At 31.0% G+C, this 20755-nt stretch overlaps 1 protein-coding gene across 1 annotated transcript in view; it reads right to left on the bottom strand.

Moving 5' to 3' along the window:
* Positions 1 to 20755, bottom strand: part of LOC107170180 (ferric reductase 1) — a 49271-nt gene that overhangs the window by 6829 nt on the left and 21687 nt on the right. The window contains exon 2 of the mRNA XM_015520233.2: positions 223 to 614. Coding sequence (XP_015375719.2) covers positions 223 to 570 — 348 coding nt within the window. The 5' untranslated portion in view covers positions 571 to 614. The remainder of the gene's footprint in view (positions 1 to 222; positions 615 to 20755) is intronic.

The raw sequence follows: 20755 nt of genomic DNA, 5'->3' as shown, positions 1-20755 counted from the left end.
AAAAATTGTGGTTTCAATGGTAGGTACTAGCAGGAAAAAAGACTAGGTGCTTTTTAATAATAAATATTATTCAAGTTTTTCGGACTTAAATTGTCTTCGATTTAACTCGCCCAGATATTGTGTGGTGGCCAAGGTCGAACCCATGACCCGCCAATATAATATATCATTATAATATTACATAATAATTTAAATATCGTAGGTACTGTGTAACATTATACTCACGGCCACTTCGTTGCAGTCGAGCGTCTGAGAGTCCTGCGGCACCTGGACGAACGACCCGACGGCATCGTCGCCGGATCCGGGCGCTCGGGCCTCGATCAGGAACCCGATGAAGTAGTCGTTGGGCCGCGGCGCGGTGAGGGTGATGCGGATCCTTGACGACGTGACGTTCTCAGACGGCACGATCCTGTACGGGGCGGCAGACACCTGGGCCGCCTTGCCGTGACCCGGAACCATGGTGCGACACGTGAGCACCGGCGCGCCGGACTCGTAACCGCGAACCACTAGCATCGAACAGCAGACGACCGCCAGCGTGGCGACAGCGGCCACCGCGTGCCGATCGGTAATCATCGCGCACTGCAGGCCGTGATGTGTCACGAGTACAGTAATGTACGCTGTAAACAGTTCGCAGACGGAGAATATGAGTTAAAAGTACGACGAAAAATAATATTTGGTTTGATGGTAAAATAATGTTATTTGACGATGACGAAATATTATACAAGGTGATTCTATTATCAAACAACACTCATGTGGTGTTTGTGTGTAAATACCACCTAATATACACCGATAAGGCGATAACACACAAACACCACTCAACTTTGGGAGGCTATATCTTGTAAACGGATTAAAGAAAAACGAAAATTTAAAGTAAAATTTCATTGAAAAAATAGCCTTTTTAGGTTATGAAATTTTGAGTATATAGGTTGTCATTTGAAAATCAAAAGTTGATAATTGTTTACCTGATAAATATAAGGGTGAAAATATTTAAAAAAAATATATATAGTTCTAGAACAAGATGGATCTAAAATTTTGAAAAAAAAAAAAATTGAAAAAAGTCAATAGTTTTTGAATTAATGAGTGTTGTTTGATAAAAAGAATCGCCTTATATACGGTAAGCGACCCAACGAAACATAATATTTTATTCGCAGATCACTAGCTACAGGTCGGATTGGTCACATAATGGTATTAAATTATTAAATTCGAACGTGCTACTGCGCAGGACGGCATGCGTTTTCGGTCTGACGAATATAATAATTAGGTATAATAATATTACTGTTGCTGTTGAATCCTAATTGATATATTATTGATTATTCTATGTAATTACCTGTTATAGGTATAATATATCGTTGTCGAAATGTGCCAATGACGACGAGTTTTTGGAACACGACCGACAGCCAATCATGGGCGTCATTACAGGGTATCGAGGGGTAGCAATTTCTACCCTAAAATTTTTATAGGAGTAGTAAATTAATAGTTATGCTACCCTAAGAATCAGTACGAAATATGAGAAATTTTAGAAAAAAATACAATTTCCTTGTTATTTTTTTTTCATCAGAAGATCACTACAAGTATAATATTTTTATATTACTACTGTTTAGAAAAACCTATTTTTGAAAAATGGTAATGAATAATTTATCTGATTGATTAGGTAGTTTAATGTTGAAAATTTTTCTTTTTAGATTTCACATGGTCAACGTTGAGAGGACTAAAGCTCGGTAGCTCTCCCCCCACCTCCAGGGTTTCCACTGTTGCTACCCCATGACTTAACTTCAAATGACGACCCTGCAGTCTATAATAATAAATATGTAAATATGGAACATTCGTCGTAGTCCCCCACATTGCAGACCCGTTTGTTTAGAATCGTTTTTTCGAAAATTGTATTAAAGTTACTTTACGCGCCGCGTAAAGTCACGTTTTCGGGTATAGTTACGATATATATATATATATATATATATACTATATATGACATTTACTCGCCATTAATAATTTTAGTGTACAGAAAACGTAAGTGATGTAGACTTTTCTGTTATCGCGGGTGACAATGCGCCGCAAAGACAGAATAATATAATACTTATTATATACGCGGTGAACACTTGAGTATGATGACGATATGCATTGCGAATCGTATAGATAGTTATCGTGGCGATCGCGACAATGTGACGGTATAGGATATAGCCAAGCGCATTATATTATACGCATTTTGTGTACGTTTAAGTTCAATCGACATTGCGGCGATGGCGACGGAATGGCGCATTCCGCTAGTGTGTCTATATATAGCGTAAGAGTTGAAAACAACGTAAACTGAAATGCGCGTTAACCCACAGGATGCGCTTGATACTATACAGCCGCTGTGAAACGGACCTCAAGTCCTCGAGATCGATTCAAATCAATCGTGCGAACTTGAATGTGATGATGATAATAATAATATACTCTCCGGCGCGTAGTGTAATGCACACGAAATGTCTCCTCCGAGGCTCTATAATCACAAACTCGCTCAACTCGTGATAGAGTGGCATGACAATATTTGGTATGACATGGTTTCCATATTTCGATGGACGGAAACAACCCTTCCGATTGGTCGGAGACGATAATTTAAGTCCATGATGGCCCATCAGACCTGTGAAGAATACTTAAAAAAAATATTTGAGTAAACACTCAAATACATTTTATTTTTTAACTATTTAAGATACTACTAAAATACTTTTAAAAAAGTATTCAGAATACTTTTCAAATAGTAAATACTTAACAGGACTTAAGCTCATCCACGCGTAACCGCTACGTATCGCAAAAATGTAAAATGTAATCATATCATATTTTATTATTACCTATATTTCACTTTTTTACAAAAACTTATAGAGTTACGGCGATACGCCAACTCTGACAAATTGTGAAAAAAAACCCACCGCCAGACACTGGACACGTCATGATATTATTTGTAATATAATTATTGCTGATTGCAAGGTCGTAACAGCTGTAGGAGAGGTTTAATGGTTCACCCTCACCTTACTCCGACTTCTGCAGATATTCCCTCAGATAAGTATACGTAACTTGACAAAAAAATTAACGATGGTTTTTTTTTTTTTTTTTTTGAACTCACATATGTGTAATTAATGCATTTTAACCTCGAACAGCCTTTCTGAACCATAACATCATCCCTATAGCCACGCACCATCACACAGCCCCGAAAAAAGATAATCTCGTCACTTATAGAGGAAGAACTCGACGATAAAAATAATTAAATTTTAAATTCAAAAATCGTATACCTGCGCTGTTTATCATAGAATGGTTGTATTAAAATTAAATTTTAATTTCCGTTTAGAAACACTAGTGTCGATTTTTTCCATTTCCGATTTTCCGTGAATCGAGTAAAAATTCACTTAACCTTTTGGCAGTTTGACACCCGATTGCGAATTTCACGGTAAATTATTTTTCAGGCATTCCAGCACACTCACGTTCACGTTAATGCAATAACAATATGTTATTTTCATTTTCTCACCTCTGAGTGATAAAAAATAATAATAAACGCGCGTGCTTGCCATTTATAATATTAATTTTGTGTACATTTATTGCAGAAATTCAGTTATCGTGCCGCCGACACACACTTCCTGTATGAGTAAACTCGCGATACATTTATTTATCGGTACAGTAAAAACTTTACAAAAAAAAAAAAGCCCACCATGCTCCATTACAGTATATTGTATTAATGTCGACATGTCGTTAATATACAAAGACAAAAGACGAACCGCAATATATTATACTAAAATATGCGTGAATATTTTAAATTAAGCCGTTACTGTTATGGTGTCACCGCCGTTATATTATTAGGTGTATAATATGGTACTATAATACTGGTGTACCAGACACCATCATAAGTCATATAGTCCAATTGCAATTAACACGTCGCGTTATTATAATGTATAGTCAAATTGATGCACAACAACGATATAGGTACTTGGTATATTCATTGGTTTTCACGACGTGTACTCGTACACACAGTCGTACAACACATTAATTTAATATGGATTAAGCAAATCGCATAAATCCCATTCCGGAATGAGTCACGGTGAACATTTAATGTCATGCGATTAATTTATACGAAGTTTCTCCGAAACGTGTTCCTGGTATGACAATATAAAATACATTTACCCATTCACCAAAACACATTTCCTCCCCCTCCTCCTCCCCACCCACAACACGCCTTTCCACTGCCATTGCCATCGCGTATAGACAATGATTGTCCCACAGAATTCGACCACATTACAATATTAAATAATAATATATACCATATACATAATTACGTTACATAATCTATATTTTGAGAGCTATGTTTATTAATCAAAAGGTCTATCGACTACAAAACGTTCTTTTCAAAAATCGTATATCTCTACCTGCAGGTACGTAGTGGTTAATACTTCCTTCCCGGACGAACAATAACCCCGTTATATTATTGTTCAATAATAAATAAATACATATTACAGTACATACAGATGTGTCATTCTGATAGATGATACGACAACAATATTAATTTCAAACCCGCTCAAAATGGCATTCAACTCGGGTAGGCAATGGTACGAAAATAAACAAAGTACAAAAGAATAATATTATATATACCAATTCGGGACCATTATTACACGGCACTTAATGGTTCTTAGTCGCGTGCCTCAAGTTAATTATCAATACAAGTGATGTTATATATACTTATCTCTATTTCTTATCAACACTTATACTCATTGTAAAAATATATTTACAGATTGTATAATAAAACAAAAAAATAAACAAAAAAAAAAAAATATATATATACTTATCAACTTTGATACAAGTTATAGCTGTATTATTGTGTACATAAAAACTACATATCATTCCTTATTTTTGAAAAAAGTTTGTAAGTATGCTCTAAAATAGATTATGACAGGAGTGTATTAAAATGTACAGGCAAAGCTCTCCCATTCCTCATAAATCTCTACTTTGAATATTTGCAAACATTAGATAAGATACATGAACACGTCTTAAGCATTTTAAGCAAAAACTATGAATAAACTCGTTAAAATCACGAACATTTGCAAATTATTTTGTACTTAGATTTGTATTTAATGTTCCATGTTTCTAGCTGACTCTTGAAATCTTAAAACAAATTTCCGCATATTAAGTAGTTCATAATTAAAACTAAAATTCAAACGCAATAAATTAACACAATTTTTTATACACATTTGAGATTCAAATTTGGATGAAATTAAATTAAGATATTTCAACGAAAAATTTTAGTCATATAATATATTAACGGTAAATCGGTTCCAAATCAAAAATTAATAATTATAATTTATATCATAATAACATGTTACAAATACAAACTATTGCCTATCACAATAATTAAATATTAATAACAATATAATGAATGTAATGTTTTCGACGAAAATTATTTCAACCTGTCGTTTACCAATCTTAATAGTGAAATAAATTACAATATAATACCAAAATTAATAAATCACAAAATATATTTAATAATATAAGCTGTCAGACTGTTCTCGTTCAGAATCGTTTTTTGTATGCAATGATTTATCATAGAATTCAAATTTAGGTAATACATATGTATAGTACCATGTAGTAACTATACATATTACTCTATTATAAAATGACTTACTCAATAACAAGGTACATACAGCAGAGAATTACCTATTTTTCCTCATTTTTAATTTTGGTTCATTCATTATCATAATTTAAATTATAATAAACGCCCTAAAAAAAAAGACATGTATAGGTATTATTAAGAAATTTATTACACTGTCTATTATCTTTCCTAAATTCTAACGTACCTACGTTTACATCATAAACTCGTAACCTATGTAAATAAGCAAAATAATTGTTATTTATCCTTTTGTTTTATTTCTACCTACGTATTTTTCTCGTAATATTTTACGAAATACAAAAATTAGTGACATGAAAAATAAAACAGGTAAACGTGTATAGTGCATGGAATTTCCCTTAATGATGATTTAAAAAAAAATTACGTTGTTAAAAACGGATCAATTTTAAATATATTTGCACATCCAAAGCTCCATAACTTCACAAATTTTAATAAACGGACAATGATACCCGAAGTTGCACGCATATTTACATTTTTTTGTGCAAAATGTTTTACTACCTATAATTTAGTAAAAAAATGTTAAAATACTACAAAAACTTGTTATTAAATGTTGTATATTAAATTAGCCAATAATGAATTTTATTTTAATATAGTAAATACATATTTTCTTAGTTTTTAGTTGTTAATAAAACCATTTTATTTCTATATGATAAGAAAAAATGTTTATGTTTTTAAGATATAGTCACTTTTTTTGTAGGTTAGATCCATATGATCAACCAACAATTATTTCTAAATATTATATTTATCACCAGAAATATCGTCATAAAATTGCATCTTGTGAGTCTTTATTTCACCCAACCGCGTCTACTATGTACGCAAAGTGCTAAGTTCTAGTTGAATACCAAACAATTTCTTCTCACTTAATGTGTGCAAGGCTAATAAATTCCAACTGTTGTATTACTGGGATCATAATAATAATCACGAAGCGAGACAATTATTTTTTAGCTAGCCAATTAATTTATATCTATATCCCCCCTCCCACCCGATAGTTTGTCTTTCTGGACGGTCCTGTGCACAGGCGACAGACACAGTTAATAACAAGAACTGTTTTTGTTTTTAGGTTTTCTACTTGTAGAATTACTTCATACGACAAAAGCTAAAACATAAAAACATTATGCACACAAAGTTGGCGTATATATATATTTATAATGCTATATTAAACTAGCAACGAGAATAAATAATAATAATATATGCTGTTTTAAGTTAACACACGTGTGCATTGCAGTATTATACGAGATAATGCAGTGCATAATAATATTTAGGTATATACATCTTCATAATATAGCTACTACAAATCGCTAAAATATTATATACTTCGATAAATGTTTGGCACTGATCTCTTTATCCTACTTTTACGCCATTTAAATTCCATACCGAACTTTCGTTGGCAATAATAAAAGTATTCATAAATATTTCAAAAAAATACATAATATAATATACTTTTACGCTCAGATATGAAATATTTCGTTATATTAATATAATTTAAGATATTTATTTAAGTTTTTTCTGAATTTTTTTTTGTTTGATTTTTATACTATGTTTAACGCATCTATTGATTTTGTGACTTATCAATACTATTATTGTACTCGAAATGATTTTAAAATTGAATTTTTGAAGTTTTCAACACTCGAACAACAGCAATTGAATTACATAGAAAAACGGATTTGAATAATTTTATAATCATTGTCAAGATGCATGTTTATTTGTGATTTTTTTCCCCCCGTTTAGTTTGTTACTGATTACGTCGATTTAAGTTGGCATCGTATAAATTATGTACTGAAATTGAATGGTATGACAATCTATTTTTCAAACTATATTCTCGTGTAGTCGTGTTGCAATAGTTATAAACAAATTGAGTAAAATTTTTCTACCGTTGCAAATGACCTATTTGACGAAAATTTAAAATAATAATAATAATAATTGTTATTAGTTCAAAAAATGATTAATGGTTTACTTATACAAAAAAAAAACCCCCATGCAACTAAATATATGCTAATTAATATTGATTTTATATGGCATTCAAGGTAATAACGACATTGGTTGACAACTAAATATTTATATATATATACATATTACATATTACATATATATTATATTATTATAATAGTCAGTTTAAAAATAAAATATACAATATAACCTCTATCAAATAGGTTGATAATTATTGTAATTGATTATAAATAGCTTATTTATGTATTGATATAGTAATTAATAAATATAATAGGTATAATATTTGTGAGCACTAACATCTAAGGAAAACATTTTTATGTTCCTATGGTTACGTACTAACTACACTGTTGGTACTTAAATGGTTTGGTGACATTCAATTAATTTTTTAGAAGTATTTGGCACTTTTCGGTTTTCCACATAATCTCAATACATAAATCAAACAAACATTGGAACCCATTAATATTAGGCTAAACAATTTCGGAAAATAAATAAATGATCTTATAATGAAATCACTGTTTTGACGAAAATTATAATTAATAATATTTTGTAACCTTTTTTTGAAAACTAGGTTTTTTCAATTTGATTATAAACTTATATCGTGTTCGGTAAAAATGTACGAAAGTGGCCAGGAAAGTTTCAAAGAATCCAAAGTCGTCGGGTAAAATGTACATTTAACTTTTTTGCGTGACACGGACGTGGGTTGGCCCACTCCCGCGTCAACTGCCGGCGTTTTATCGATTCATAACAACATTAATATTTTATTATTATATACTTCTAAAAAAAAATAAAAAGCACAAAGTCAATGTACCGTCCTTCGAATCGTTTCCCATTTTACGAAATGTTTTACGTAGGATTAAATAATTACTTTGAGTAGGCAGATATTATATACATGCATATTTTCTACCGGCAATGACTTAGTCGTTTATGATGTAAAATATTAAAATATAATATATCAATATAAATCGCGAGATAGACGTGACGAGTTAACACAAAATGGGAAACCCTCGGCGCGTTCTCGCCTTGGAAAAAAAACCCTGAAAGCTCGTGTTTTCCGGGATATAATTTGGACCAAATGAAGTCGTTAGGGGAGAATAATGGAAGTTCGAATCAACAGCTGTTCTGGACATATATATGTGTATACGCGTGTTACATACAATCCATCGATCAATATATATATAAACGAGTAGTTACGCAGCAGCGGACAACCCCGTCCGGAGAGTTTAATATTTAATAGCAATATATAACAACAGCGGTGTTGATAATACCGAAACGGAAATAATAATTGCGAACCCGAACGATACCATAATATATAATATTGTTTTATATCGTATATACAATACGCTATTTCAGTAATATACCTACAACTTATACAAGCTATATTGCAGCTAGCCATCCCAATATACTGAAAATTATTTTCAGAAAATATATAATACATCGCGCGCTATCCGACACTGAGTCGTCTATTATAACGTTATATATACGTAAATGTGCATTATTATTGAAGACAATAATATTATTATAAGCTATACAACATGTTGCCCACATTCGAACCTTGGGTCGCGTGCGCGGATATACCGGACATACCTATAAAACGACATAATATTTTAGCTTATTGGCACATTATATACATTATTAAAATTATTATTATTATTGTTGCCGATACAACCATTCGTATTTATTATAAACATATAATAATGTTGTGTATGTATAACGCATGAATGCATATTATACAGTACGCGATGCTGGTGATAATTATAATTGTTAGAGCGACATAATATATATATATATGTAATATGTAAGGGTGACCTTCGTCGGTTCGCTTCCGTATATCTATAATGTTATAAAAATGTAGCCGAGTTGGTTTTTGTTCTTTTTATTTTTGCAAAACGTTTTATCGTCTAACCGTGACCCAAGTCGTGACTAATCGCGGAGATCACGATGTTTTATAATATATATAATAATAACAATATAGTGTTATTATTACCACGCGACTGTGTAATGTTATAATACAATAATAAAGTACGTCTTTAACACACGAATTGCAGTGTCGTCGTCGTCGTCGTCGTCGTCGCAATCACCCTCCGGGGAAGGGTGGTGTACGCGTAACCGGGTTAGCAGCGCCGTAGTGTTTGTCGCGAAAAAGTCGTAGCCATTATGTTATTATCGTCGTCGTCGAAGTAGTAATTTCTTCGAACGGTCAAGGACGCAAAAAACAAAACGAGAGATAAAAAGTGCCTCTACTGCCGCCTTAAAGAGTCGTGTGCTCGTTATTATTTGATAAGGATCGGGCTTCTCTAAATTTGGATTCACAGGGTCACGCGCGCCGCGGTCGTAAAATATTTCGTAGCCGCCGCTGGCGAAGGATTACTGCTGCCGCCCCGAAATCATCCAACGATGATAAATGACGACGGGTCGTCAACTTAGCGCATACATATTACATTTAATATATATATATATATATATATATATATATATGTAACATTTTGTATACGAGATTTGCAGTGCAATAGAGATGACAATAGTAGTGATTTCTCTTTTTACTAGGATATTATTATCATTATTATTATTATTATTATTATTATTATTGCTATTATTATTGTTATTATTAGTGTTAGCTCTCGGAGAGTTCGTTTCGAATTGGACAAAGTCTCGTCGCTATAACCGATTCGCATTGTACCGGGGGCTACTTTGAAACTCCGTTCGACAGATTGGTATTTTTTGCGACGACGAGAGTGTGTCGCAAATCCACTACGCTTCGAAAAGTCGTTCAAGTAATGTTACCGACACATGACTACACGAGTAAGTATAATACAGCGTAATGACAATCGTGCGAATGAACCGTGATGAGAAACAGATTAGTGATATAGAATTTTTCGGCCACACATAATTTTATTTTGATCTAGATGAGAGACTTTTTAAATAATATACGCCCGCGCAGATCGACTTGGCCGAGCAAATTGTTGTAATTTTCTTGTATTTATTGCATATACCTACACGTCGTGTTAAAAAGTAAAAACACTCGTAGATTGAGAAAAAAAATTGTAGTCGACATTTTCCAGATTATTCTCCTCCCCTTGATTTTCAACTTCGGGGCGGCCCTGACACTGTATATACACGAATTACAATTTACAATTACAGGTGTTTATGGTGTATCTCGTCGGCCATATGTATACATATTATTATACAGTCGTCACACAGACTGTGCTCAAATGATATGATTTGTCGAACGTTCGCAAGACACATTTATATATAGTTTATACTCTAATTATTATCGTCACCGCAGGATTATAATTTATAACTAAGTTGGTTTTTGATAATATTATACTATAATGAAACTGTAACTACATGGTATAATAGAATTTATAAAATATTTTAATTGGTCATTTTTTTCCGCGTACCTATTAAATGTTTTACGTATATGATTTTCGCACGTGTGCATGTGGTCATGTATACTTAATATTATTATACACCTGGCGGCTGGCACGTTATGTTTTCGCATTAAAACCCATATAATAGCTCGTCGTCACCGTGTTACAACCTCGTTTGCAAAAACGAACCCACTTAAAATGCATGGAATTTACATAGAGTAATATATTACTGCTGTTATAGGACCGCAAACGCATCGAGTTGTCGAAGCTATAAATATATTATATTAGACGCCTTCACGCCACTACATTTGTGTGTACATATAGTATGTACACTGAAACTGAAAATACGTTTGAATTATTAAAATACAAAGATGAAACGTATAAGTACGATTTGCGCTCGTACAACAAAATAATGTTATTAATTAGTAATACGGAACGAATCGACTAACGCTTGCACATATCTACTAATTTGAAGAGTGAAATAATTAATTCTGTACAATTGTGCAATGATTAAAGTGCGCTGGATCGCGATACGGTTGTGATAGGCGAGGCTGCATAGTGTTATTATATCATAAATCCTACGGCATCTCTTTTTTTTTTCTCCTGCAACTTGACCTCCACTCACGCCTTCTACGGCAACGTCATCATAATGTTAATATTTAAATATTATCTGTCCGTCTATCAAAATTATTATTAGTATCGTTAATTGTTATTGTTATTTTCGTTGGATTAGCGTTTGTAGATGTTATCGGTCCAGTGCGCAAACGGCCCACAACAATGCGGTGTAATAATTACGACGATATAGTTACGTGATGGCTATTTACCGATTTGCATAATTATATTACTAAATTTCCTTAAGAACATAATATCACTAAAACAGTACAGCACGAAAATTTTCCATCGGCAATTCGCCTGTGGTTGCATTCGTCAATTATTATTATTATTTTTATCAGAGATAGAGAATTTACGTTAGAAAAAATATAATACCGGTAAATTTACCAATAATGTGCTAAAAATGGTAATATAGAATTTAGGTAATTTTTTACCTATAGGTACCAATATTTATTGTTTAATAAATATTTATTATAAGCTGATAAAAAAGAGATATCTTTACAATTTGGAAATGGCATTTTTGATTGCATTCGATCAGAGCGGGCCACATAACATGTTTTTGGGTAAAAAAAAATCGATAAAATGTATTACTGTAAATTATTTTATGGATAAAAATTCACCTGGTACATTCAAAGCATTTACATCTCCAATTAGTATTATTATGTAGCGAGCTGTGACTATATATCTATAAGCCCATATACGATATGGATAATAAGAATAAAATGGTAAAATAGTGATATAGCAACAACGTAATGACGATTTTGTTCATATTAATAAATCAAGTGACGTTGTATATACTACTCATATGAATATTCATAAAAGTATGTCACGCAGGATTTGTGTGTTTAGCGTAAAGCTAATACCACACCATAAAATATATGTGCAAGGGACATCCGGTGTGTGAGGCGCGTGTGGCCACGTTCTCGGTTTGTGACCATGGATATCGAATATGAAATATAGGTACGGAGATAGTAAAGTTAGCGGGGACTATAGGAATTATCTCCACGAGAGAAGCTCGTCGACGAAACGATCGTCAGACGAACAACAAGACGATCACTAGCGACTGGAAGACCATAAGATCATCACACCAATTGGCAATTAGTCACATCTCATCGCTTTTTTATTTAATAAATTATTTGGTCTTGGTCGAATTTTATTTAGCAAATTGTTTGGACTTTGAATAAATTTATACAATTCAACAATCTTTCAACAAGCGTTGTCTGTCTGGCCATAATTTCATAGATCCTCCTATAGGTTAGGTTAGGTTATACTACACTATTATCATAATTACGTTAGGTTAGCAAACGATGTACGTTTAATTTTTTCTCAATAAACGGTGGGAACTAGGGGTGAAATGACTAACGTCAGTGCCACCCCCAGTTCCCGATTCAAATGTAAAAAAAAAAAAATATCATAATTACGTGCACCAAATGCATACGACCGAATTTTAAACGTAATAATATTAAAAATGGCATTAAACAAATTAAATAATATGTAATTATACGTCACATTACACACATACCCACCTAACATAATATAAGCTAGGGGTCGTTTCAAGGTTTATCAATAACCACGTTTACTTGTCGTAGTATTAAAACATAATATCGTATGTTATCCATATTATTATTATTATTACAATATGACAATATAATATTATAGTACCTACAAATTATAATTCTTCAATCGAGCACACGCAGCATCAAACGGGTCGCCGGTATACGCGCACTGCGTACCTATTACCCACGTATAGATATACGGGTAGGTAATACGAATATTATGTTCGAGAAGTCGCAAAACTACGTCTTTCCGCCCGGACGACTCGACGTGTTAAACGGACCGTTTTATGAAATTGACATAATATAGTTGATGATGACAACGATAATATTATCTAACTTGCCTATATAGTCGCACTACGCTGCATACGCTCAATCGTATATTATTATATTATGTACTGTATACTGCAAGCAGTGTGCCTCCGCTGCACATCATCGTGTGCGTGCTATTTTCCGTGCAATTTTCCCCTCGAATGAGAGGCGTCTTGGTGGGGGAAGGAGGGAGATTAACGAGATCAAAACGCATTGCTGTGTAAGTTTTTAAACCGACCTGAGAAAGCAAAAGTGTATCGCCGACGTCGTGCATGTAACGTATAGGCATATAAAGGTCATCTAATACGACGCGGTTTTAGGTGAGTTAGGTAGGTACAGGTCAGGTTAGTTAGGTTAGTTCGGTAGCAGAAATAGTGCAGTACCTAGGTAATATATTCAATTGTACGCAATAATAATAATAATATATTATGCGTAATAGCGTACGTATCTATAGTTCAATTATTACTAATTATTATGATCGATTTGCTCCGCTCGGGCCCATTTATCATTTACTCGTCAGTTCATTATATTGTAATCGCACACATTAATAATTATTATTATTATCTTTATAAGCGACGACCAGTGAGATTTGCACCACGTCGGGTGCTCTCTTCGTATGTGCACGCTACTGCTCCTAGAGTTTTAGACTAAATCAGAAAATATATGTAATTACATGCATATATGATGTACCGTATATACAATATATATATATATATATATTACAACAGCTAATATTTAATTGAATAATAATTGCAGTTATAGATAAGTACTTAATGAGATTTAATATTTTATAGTTTATACAATTATACAGTAGTCAGTATGAGAATATTTGTATGATATATGTATTAAATATTGACAGAGAAATGAATATCATTTGAGATTTGGAGAGACGAGCTCGATTAAAGTGCATCATTTTTATTGTTATAATTTTATAATTATTGATGATTTTGATGAAATTTTCGGTGTAAAAGTCAAGGCCCCAAAGCTCAAAAATCGCCTTTATTTGCTGTACGTCTATGCATATCATTATATTCTTTATACATATCTTGCCTCCGTATAGAATTCAATTTATATTTAAATAAACAGTTTTTAAGTTTTCCGCAGTCCATTATTGTATGCGTTCAATAATATAAGTATACTTAATTATGATTTATGACCTATATCGAAATACAAATATAAAATATTATTATCATTTTTGGCACATAATTATAGATTGTAGTGCTATATTCAAACGGAAGAGGATGACATTTTATTTCATGACAAAAATGATAAACGTATCAAAAATTCAAAACATGTACATTTTTTTTAGTTTGATTAAAACGAACACGGTATCAATTTCCTTGAGTCCCTCACCTTAAATAGCCACTGTATCATCTAGTAAATAGGTCGTATAAAACGACATGTTGGCGTTGCCATTATTTAATCGTATTCAGTGTATGTCGACGAAAAATAAAATAAAACTAGTTGGCGACGGGGACGCCTCAAGGTCGTATTCAAATAATAATTATAGTACGAATTAAATTTCACTTTCGTAATGACTTGCATATTTGTTTTTGTGAAAATACGAAAACACGTAATATGTGTGTGTTATAATAATAATAATTATAATATAATATCAATACGTAACGAGTGCAGAGTGTGTAGACGTGTGGTTGTATATAGTTGTTGGTTTTATTCGATTTTCTGTTTCTGAACCAATAATCACGGCAACTCTATATGACCGCGTGCTATATATTCTGGATTCGTGTATTAAACTACGTCTTGCTGGTTGTTTATGGAGCGCTCATCCAACGTAATAAATAAATAATATCGTTGTAACTCGTTGAGTTCTGAAGTTCAAAGAAATCCGCAGTCGCCTTAAAACGATAATAATTTTTATTTGAACAAAATACTACGAAAGTTGAAAATCATTACGATAAACTCGCTGACAGCGCCATTGCAAATTGGCGGCGTGTGAACTCTGCATGAAATATTACTTTATACCGAATAGACACGTTGCCTAATCAAAGAAGGATAAAGGTGTTACAGACTAAAACGAAACGTGAAATATGTATGGTGTATATATATATATATTATATATAGACGACGGTGGATAAGCTTGTGACAGAAACAACGTCGCCGTGGACCCGATGTACGCGAGATTCCATTCCCCGGGCGTTAATGTCTTTCAAATGATATATACCTATAATGTAAATTTTGATAAACACAAAAATGCATCCAATGTCGCTGTGACCTCGTCTCAAATGTCTATGAACTGTAAAAAAACGTATATTAGATACTATGACAATATTTATATACACCTACTATAATAGGTATATCAGTAACAGCAGTAGCCTTCGAAATTGTTGGACACAATGATCGATGTAGTCAACTACATTATATGTATAGCCAAATAAATACGTACCTATATAATACTCATAATGTAAATGCATATTACATTTATAAGAGTTTTATCGACAAAATGCATCTATTTTTTGTTATCTCTTACACATTATTATACTAGATAAGAACAAAGGTACGGTTAAATTATACGCCATAATAATATTTCATAATTTTAATCAGATAATTTATATTATAATACCTATCGAGCGTGTAGATACCGTTATTCCAGCAACTATAAAGATTAACTGAAAGTCTGAAAATATAACGAACGCAACGAAGTAAAACGACAACGTCTTGTTTAATGTAATGTTTTTGTTTTACCATATATCATTATTATTCATATTGTTTTCTAATTATACTCTTTAAAAAAGTGAAAATAATGTACATAATATAATATGTAAAATACTAAAACTGTATGCAGGTAAAAGTCGTAATATTGTATTATATGTATTTAAACATTCCATGGTGTAGGGCGTAGGTAGGTAGGTATAAATCATAAAACTTTAAGATGTATTTTAAAGCTTGAAAACCATTACTATATCATATTATGTTCAATTTCAAATAATGTATATTTCTCATAGATTTACTTCTATAATATGAAAAATAAGTAATAAATCTTATCGTGGTTCGTGGATGTGTAATGTGTAGTCAAATTATACAATACCATTATAGGTATAGATGCATAGTCTTAATATTCAAGGAAGTGTTGAAAACAATTATTTAAAATGATTTTCGTTTTGGTTGTGAAATTCAGATAATACAAGCCATGCACAAGGTTATCAAAGAATGTTCTTTTGCTCTTATAGTACTTATTTAACATGTCTTGCATACCTATATGAGTGTGTCCAATCAAACAACAATAAATATACTTTGTTGTTTCAATCTCACAAAACTTAACCGTGGGAACCTAACAGCAATTATTGCATTAAACCTTATGTTATTTAGGAAAAAAAAATTTCTTAACGAACTTAAACTAAGTATTTTAAAATCAAACCGTATTATAATTGAATTTTAGGTGTTAGATCCTTAAGCTATTATTATATAGCATCCATAAAAAAATAATTAATGTTCTGCAGAACAGAATAATATCTCTACAATATGGGAAATTTATTAACAAAACTACAGACAATAATTTTAATCAATCGTAGTCCATATACATTATATCATTATTACATAGTCATAAACTTATGTAAAAGTGATACAACCTTTTCTTTTTTAAATTACATATGTAAGCTCATAAAATTATTCACTAATGCATTCTTATCTGCCATGAATCGTATCGTATTCGTAGATCCTATTATATTAATGGTCTCAGTTTGGAGATTTAACGTTAGCCATTTTTATCACAGTCGTACACTATAGCCTTTGTCAAATTACAATAATTACTTAAAGATGGAATGTAATAATATGTAATGGGTCATATACAAACGCATATATTTGACCATAAATATAGTTTATAACAAAAATAACCCATTTACAATATTATTTAAGAGTATTGCAATATATTTTAGGTTATATATTAACATATTATCCTAGTTTATATCAACCAAAAATCTTGCATTTTAGTTTAATTTATAAAAATGCATACAATTTATATTTATATTTTATTCAGCGAACATGCTTTTCTCTATTTTTAAATTGTTGCTACTCATCTAGGTATGATCTGCTTGGCCGAACGTCGCCGTGTTGCTGATATTAAATTCCTTGCAGGTCTCTTAAACAATAATATAGATTCTCCAGTCTTTCTCTCTCAAATCTCCATTAAAGTTCCATCCCATACATCCCGCTCAAAGGCCCTCTTCTATGTCCCGCACGTCACCACCAAAATTATGGCTAATGAACCTTTAATATGTTTAATGATTAGCCAATGCTGAGCCTTCCTTCGACGATTTACTGAATTTTTAATGTATATATTCAACATAAGTTATTATTGTCATCTGATAAATGTATTTTATATTAATGTAAGCTGTATAGATTTTATTTACTTTTTTCTTATTGTTAAATTTCTGGTATAAAAATATATATTTTAATGTCAAAAAGGCTAAGCCCATTGCAAACAGATCCTCCTCTGCTGTCGGTTCTAACTAGGAAATAAAAGACTAAGCCCATATAACTAATAACATAAAATAAAATAAATAAATATAAAATCGCTGTTTTAAATTTTAAGGACTATATAATTATTTCTATTCTTTAGTATATAAATTATAAATATTTATAACTCAGAAACTACTCGTTCAAATTTCAATCTATCTCTGATATATCAATATTTTTAAAAGCCATCTGATAAAATTTTTAAAGGATAAAAGAACGGTTTGTAAAAATTGTAACTATCTTTACCGAATGGTATAAAAATTCTAAATAATTGAAAATAATATGGTTCTTCAGTTAGTGTATATTTAAATTTCAAAAATCAGAATTTGAATTAATTCATTTTTAAAACACAAAATATTATGACGAGTAACTAAATATGCTGATGAATCACTATGCATATTTTCAAACTATGTTAATTGAATCTCTTTAAAGTGTAAACATAAATATTGATACCAGTAATTTTACGAGAATTCTTCGATTACCAAGATCATAATATAACAAAATATGTATTAAAATATATATAATATAAGTTGAATTTTTCATCTAAAAATGAGTACGTAGTACGTACCATTATTATATGAATACTATAATTTTATTTTTTGAAAACATAATTCGTATTTATGGCTTGAATATGTGCTTATAAAATATTTACCTCAATAATAATTTTTTTTATGCATTTAGTCATGTAAATAAATAAGTAAATAATATACTCATCATATAATATACTTTTTTTTTATTCGACAAAAATGGAACTGGACGTTTTATTTTTTAAATATTTTTAGGAATATAGACTCAAATACGCTTGATATGTACAATGAATACAAATAATAATGGTAATATTTCAAAATGTTTACAAATTTGAACAATATAACATACAATTTATTAATTAAAATGTGAAAATCTTATCTTGCCAGCAGCCCGCAGGCTTTCGTTCCGGCCGACATTACATTTAATTGTATAAATTATTTAAAAAAAAGTGTTATTCTTCTTTGCATTAACTAACAGCGTTGAACATATACACTAAATAAACCCATTTGATGCTTACAAGAGTAATAATAACAACAAACATAATAATAATAACAGTGTAATAGAAATGGCATCATTAAATATATATGTATAGTTAGTGTGTGCAGCATACTGCATTATGGAAACATTACGAACAAGCAGAGGACAAATCGAAAATATATTTATTACTCGACATGTGAAATAAACACATATTGTATAAATTGTACCTATACTTTCACGATCTTCATTCATTTTTCATTGCTATGATAATATAATAGTGATCATTCGATTTTAAACAGGTTTAATGTTGTTTTATTAGTCTTGTGGTCACGACCTACTCAGGTACTAGATTATTGTTATAAATAAAGACCGGAATCCCGTGCAATTACATCTTCTTATACCGCGTTCTAAATTCTACATAAATAAGCTACAAATCCAAATCAAGAGATGTCGATTAAATTAAAGAAAGTTTTATGTTGCATAAAATCGCACGTTTTTGGGTTTTTGCACAAAATTGCACGTTTTGAGTTTTTTTTTTATATAGAAATTTACTAAATAGTACTTTTGTACAAATATTTTTGTATTATTTTTATCATTGCTATATCATGTTGTTATATGAAGTATTGGATTTCTATATAGTATAATTATATATATATATATATAATACGAATTAATTAAGATAATGACTACTACTTTAGTCGATAGTTGATAGATTACCGATTACATATATACATATACAGCACTACAGTCTATCCGTAGCAGCCAGAAGTCTTAATCAAATATTGTAAAGTCAGTTATATACCTACAATATATTATAGAAAGTGACAGTTGATTATTATTTTATTTAAATTAAACTATTTATTTTTTTTAATTTTATATTTTAATATAATAGTTAATGTCAACTAATAAAATAATATTATAAAAAAAATAATAGTACTGAAAATAAAATTTGAAGTATCTATGATGAAAATTTTGTTTTTGTACGATTTTGCACATTTTAACATTTTAATTGAACGTTTTTTAGGTATAACTGCACAAAAATCCGATCTTTAGTTATAAACTTTTAAGTCTTTAACATTGTGCATATCTACAAATTTAAGTAGTTATCTAGTGTTTATCACTTTTTTCTTTTATTAAACCTCAATGTGAAATTCGTTATTAGTATAAATTAATTCTAAATCATCGTTAATAAACAGTTCATATAATATATAGAATATTTTTTCGTTCATGTGATATAGCATAAAATAATTCCTTCCGCTATCGTTCAGGGCTGTTTATTGTTTCAAACACGTAATTAAACTCCCACGTTAAAAAATTAAAACTATTTTATCGATCTGTAAGTTTTAACTCGAGTTAAATTTAACATAAGTTTAAGTTAATATCGTTAATAGTCAATTATTAAATAGGCAACATATCTAAGCTTACATATAACACATAACATCTTAGAACATATTAATATCGATGAGTTGCATAAAAATTGATTAATTGCATGACTCACAAAAATTTAACAGAACAATCACCAAATCACGGGCCATTAAATCGTGTTAAAGGGACCATTATATCGCTATTTATTCATTAAATGTGTACAAAGATGCTTAAGTATAATATGTATTTCAAGAAGTTTGAGAAAATCTTCAAAGACAGATTATTATGTCTAAAGACAAATCACTTCAGACTATCAGTGATGTACAACCTGCGGTGTTAACCTATAACCATTAAATGCTTATAATAACAGATTCGTAACATTAGAATAGAAACAGAACATAGAAAATATCAAACTCATGATCAACTATTTAAGAAAAAACGGATCAGTCCAATCAATTTCAACTAAAAAAAAAAAGTTT

Source organism: Diuraphis noxia, unplaced genomic scaffold, assembly GCF_037042655.1.
Source record: "Diuraphis noxia isolate RWA-SAM2 unplaced genomic scaffold, SU_Dnox_SAM2 contig0003, whole genome shotgun sequence".
In the NCBI taxonomy this organism is placed as follows: Eukaryota; Metazoa; Arthropoda; class Insecta; order Hemiptera; family Aphididae; genus Diuraphis; species Diuraphis noxia.
The sequence above is the reverse complement of the archived record's forward strand: the minus strand, read 5'-3'. Positions and strand labels throughout refer to the sequence as shown.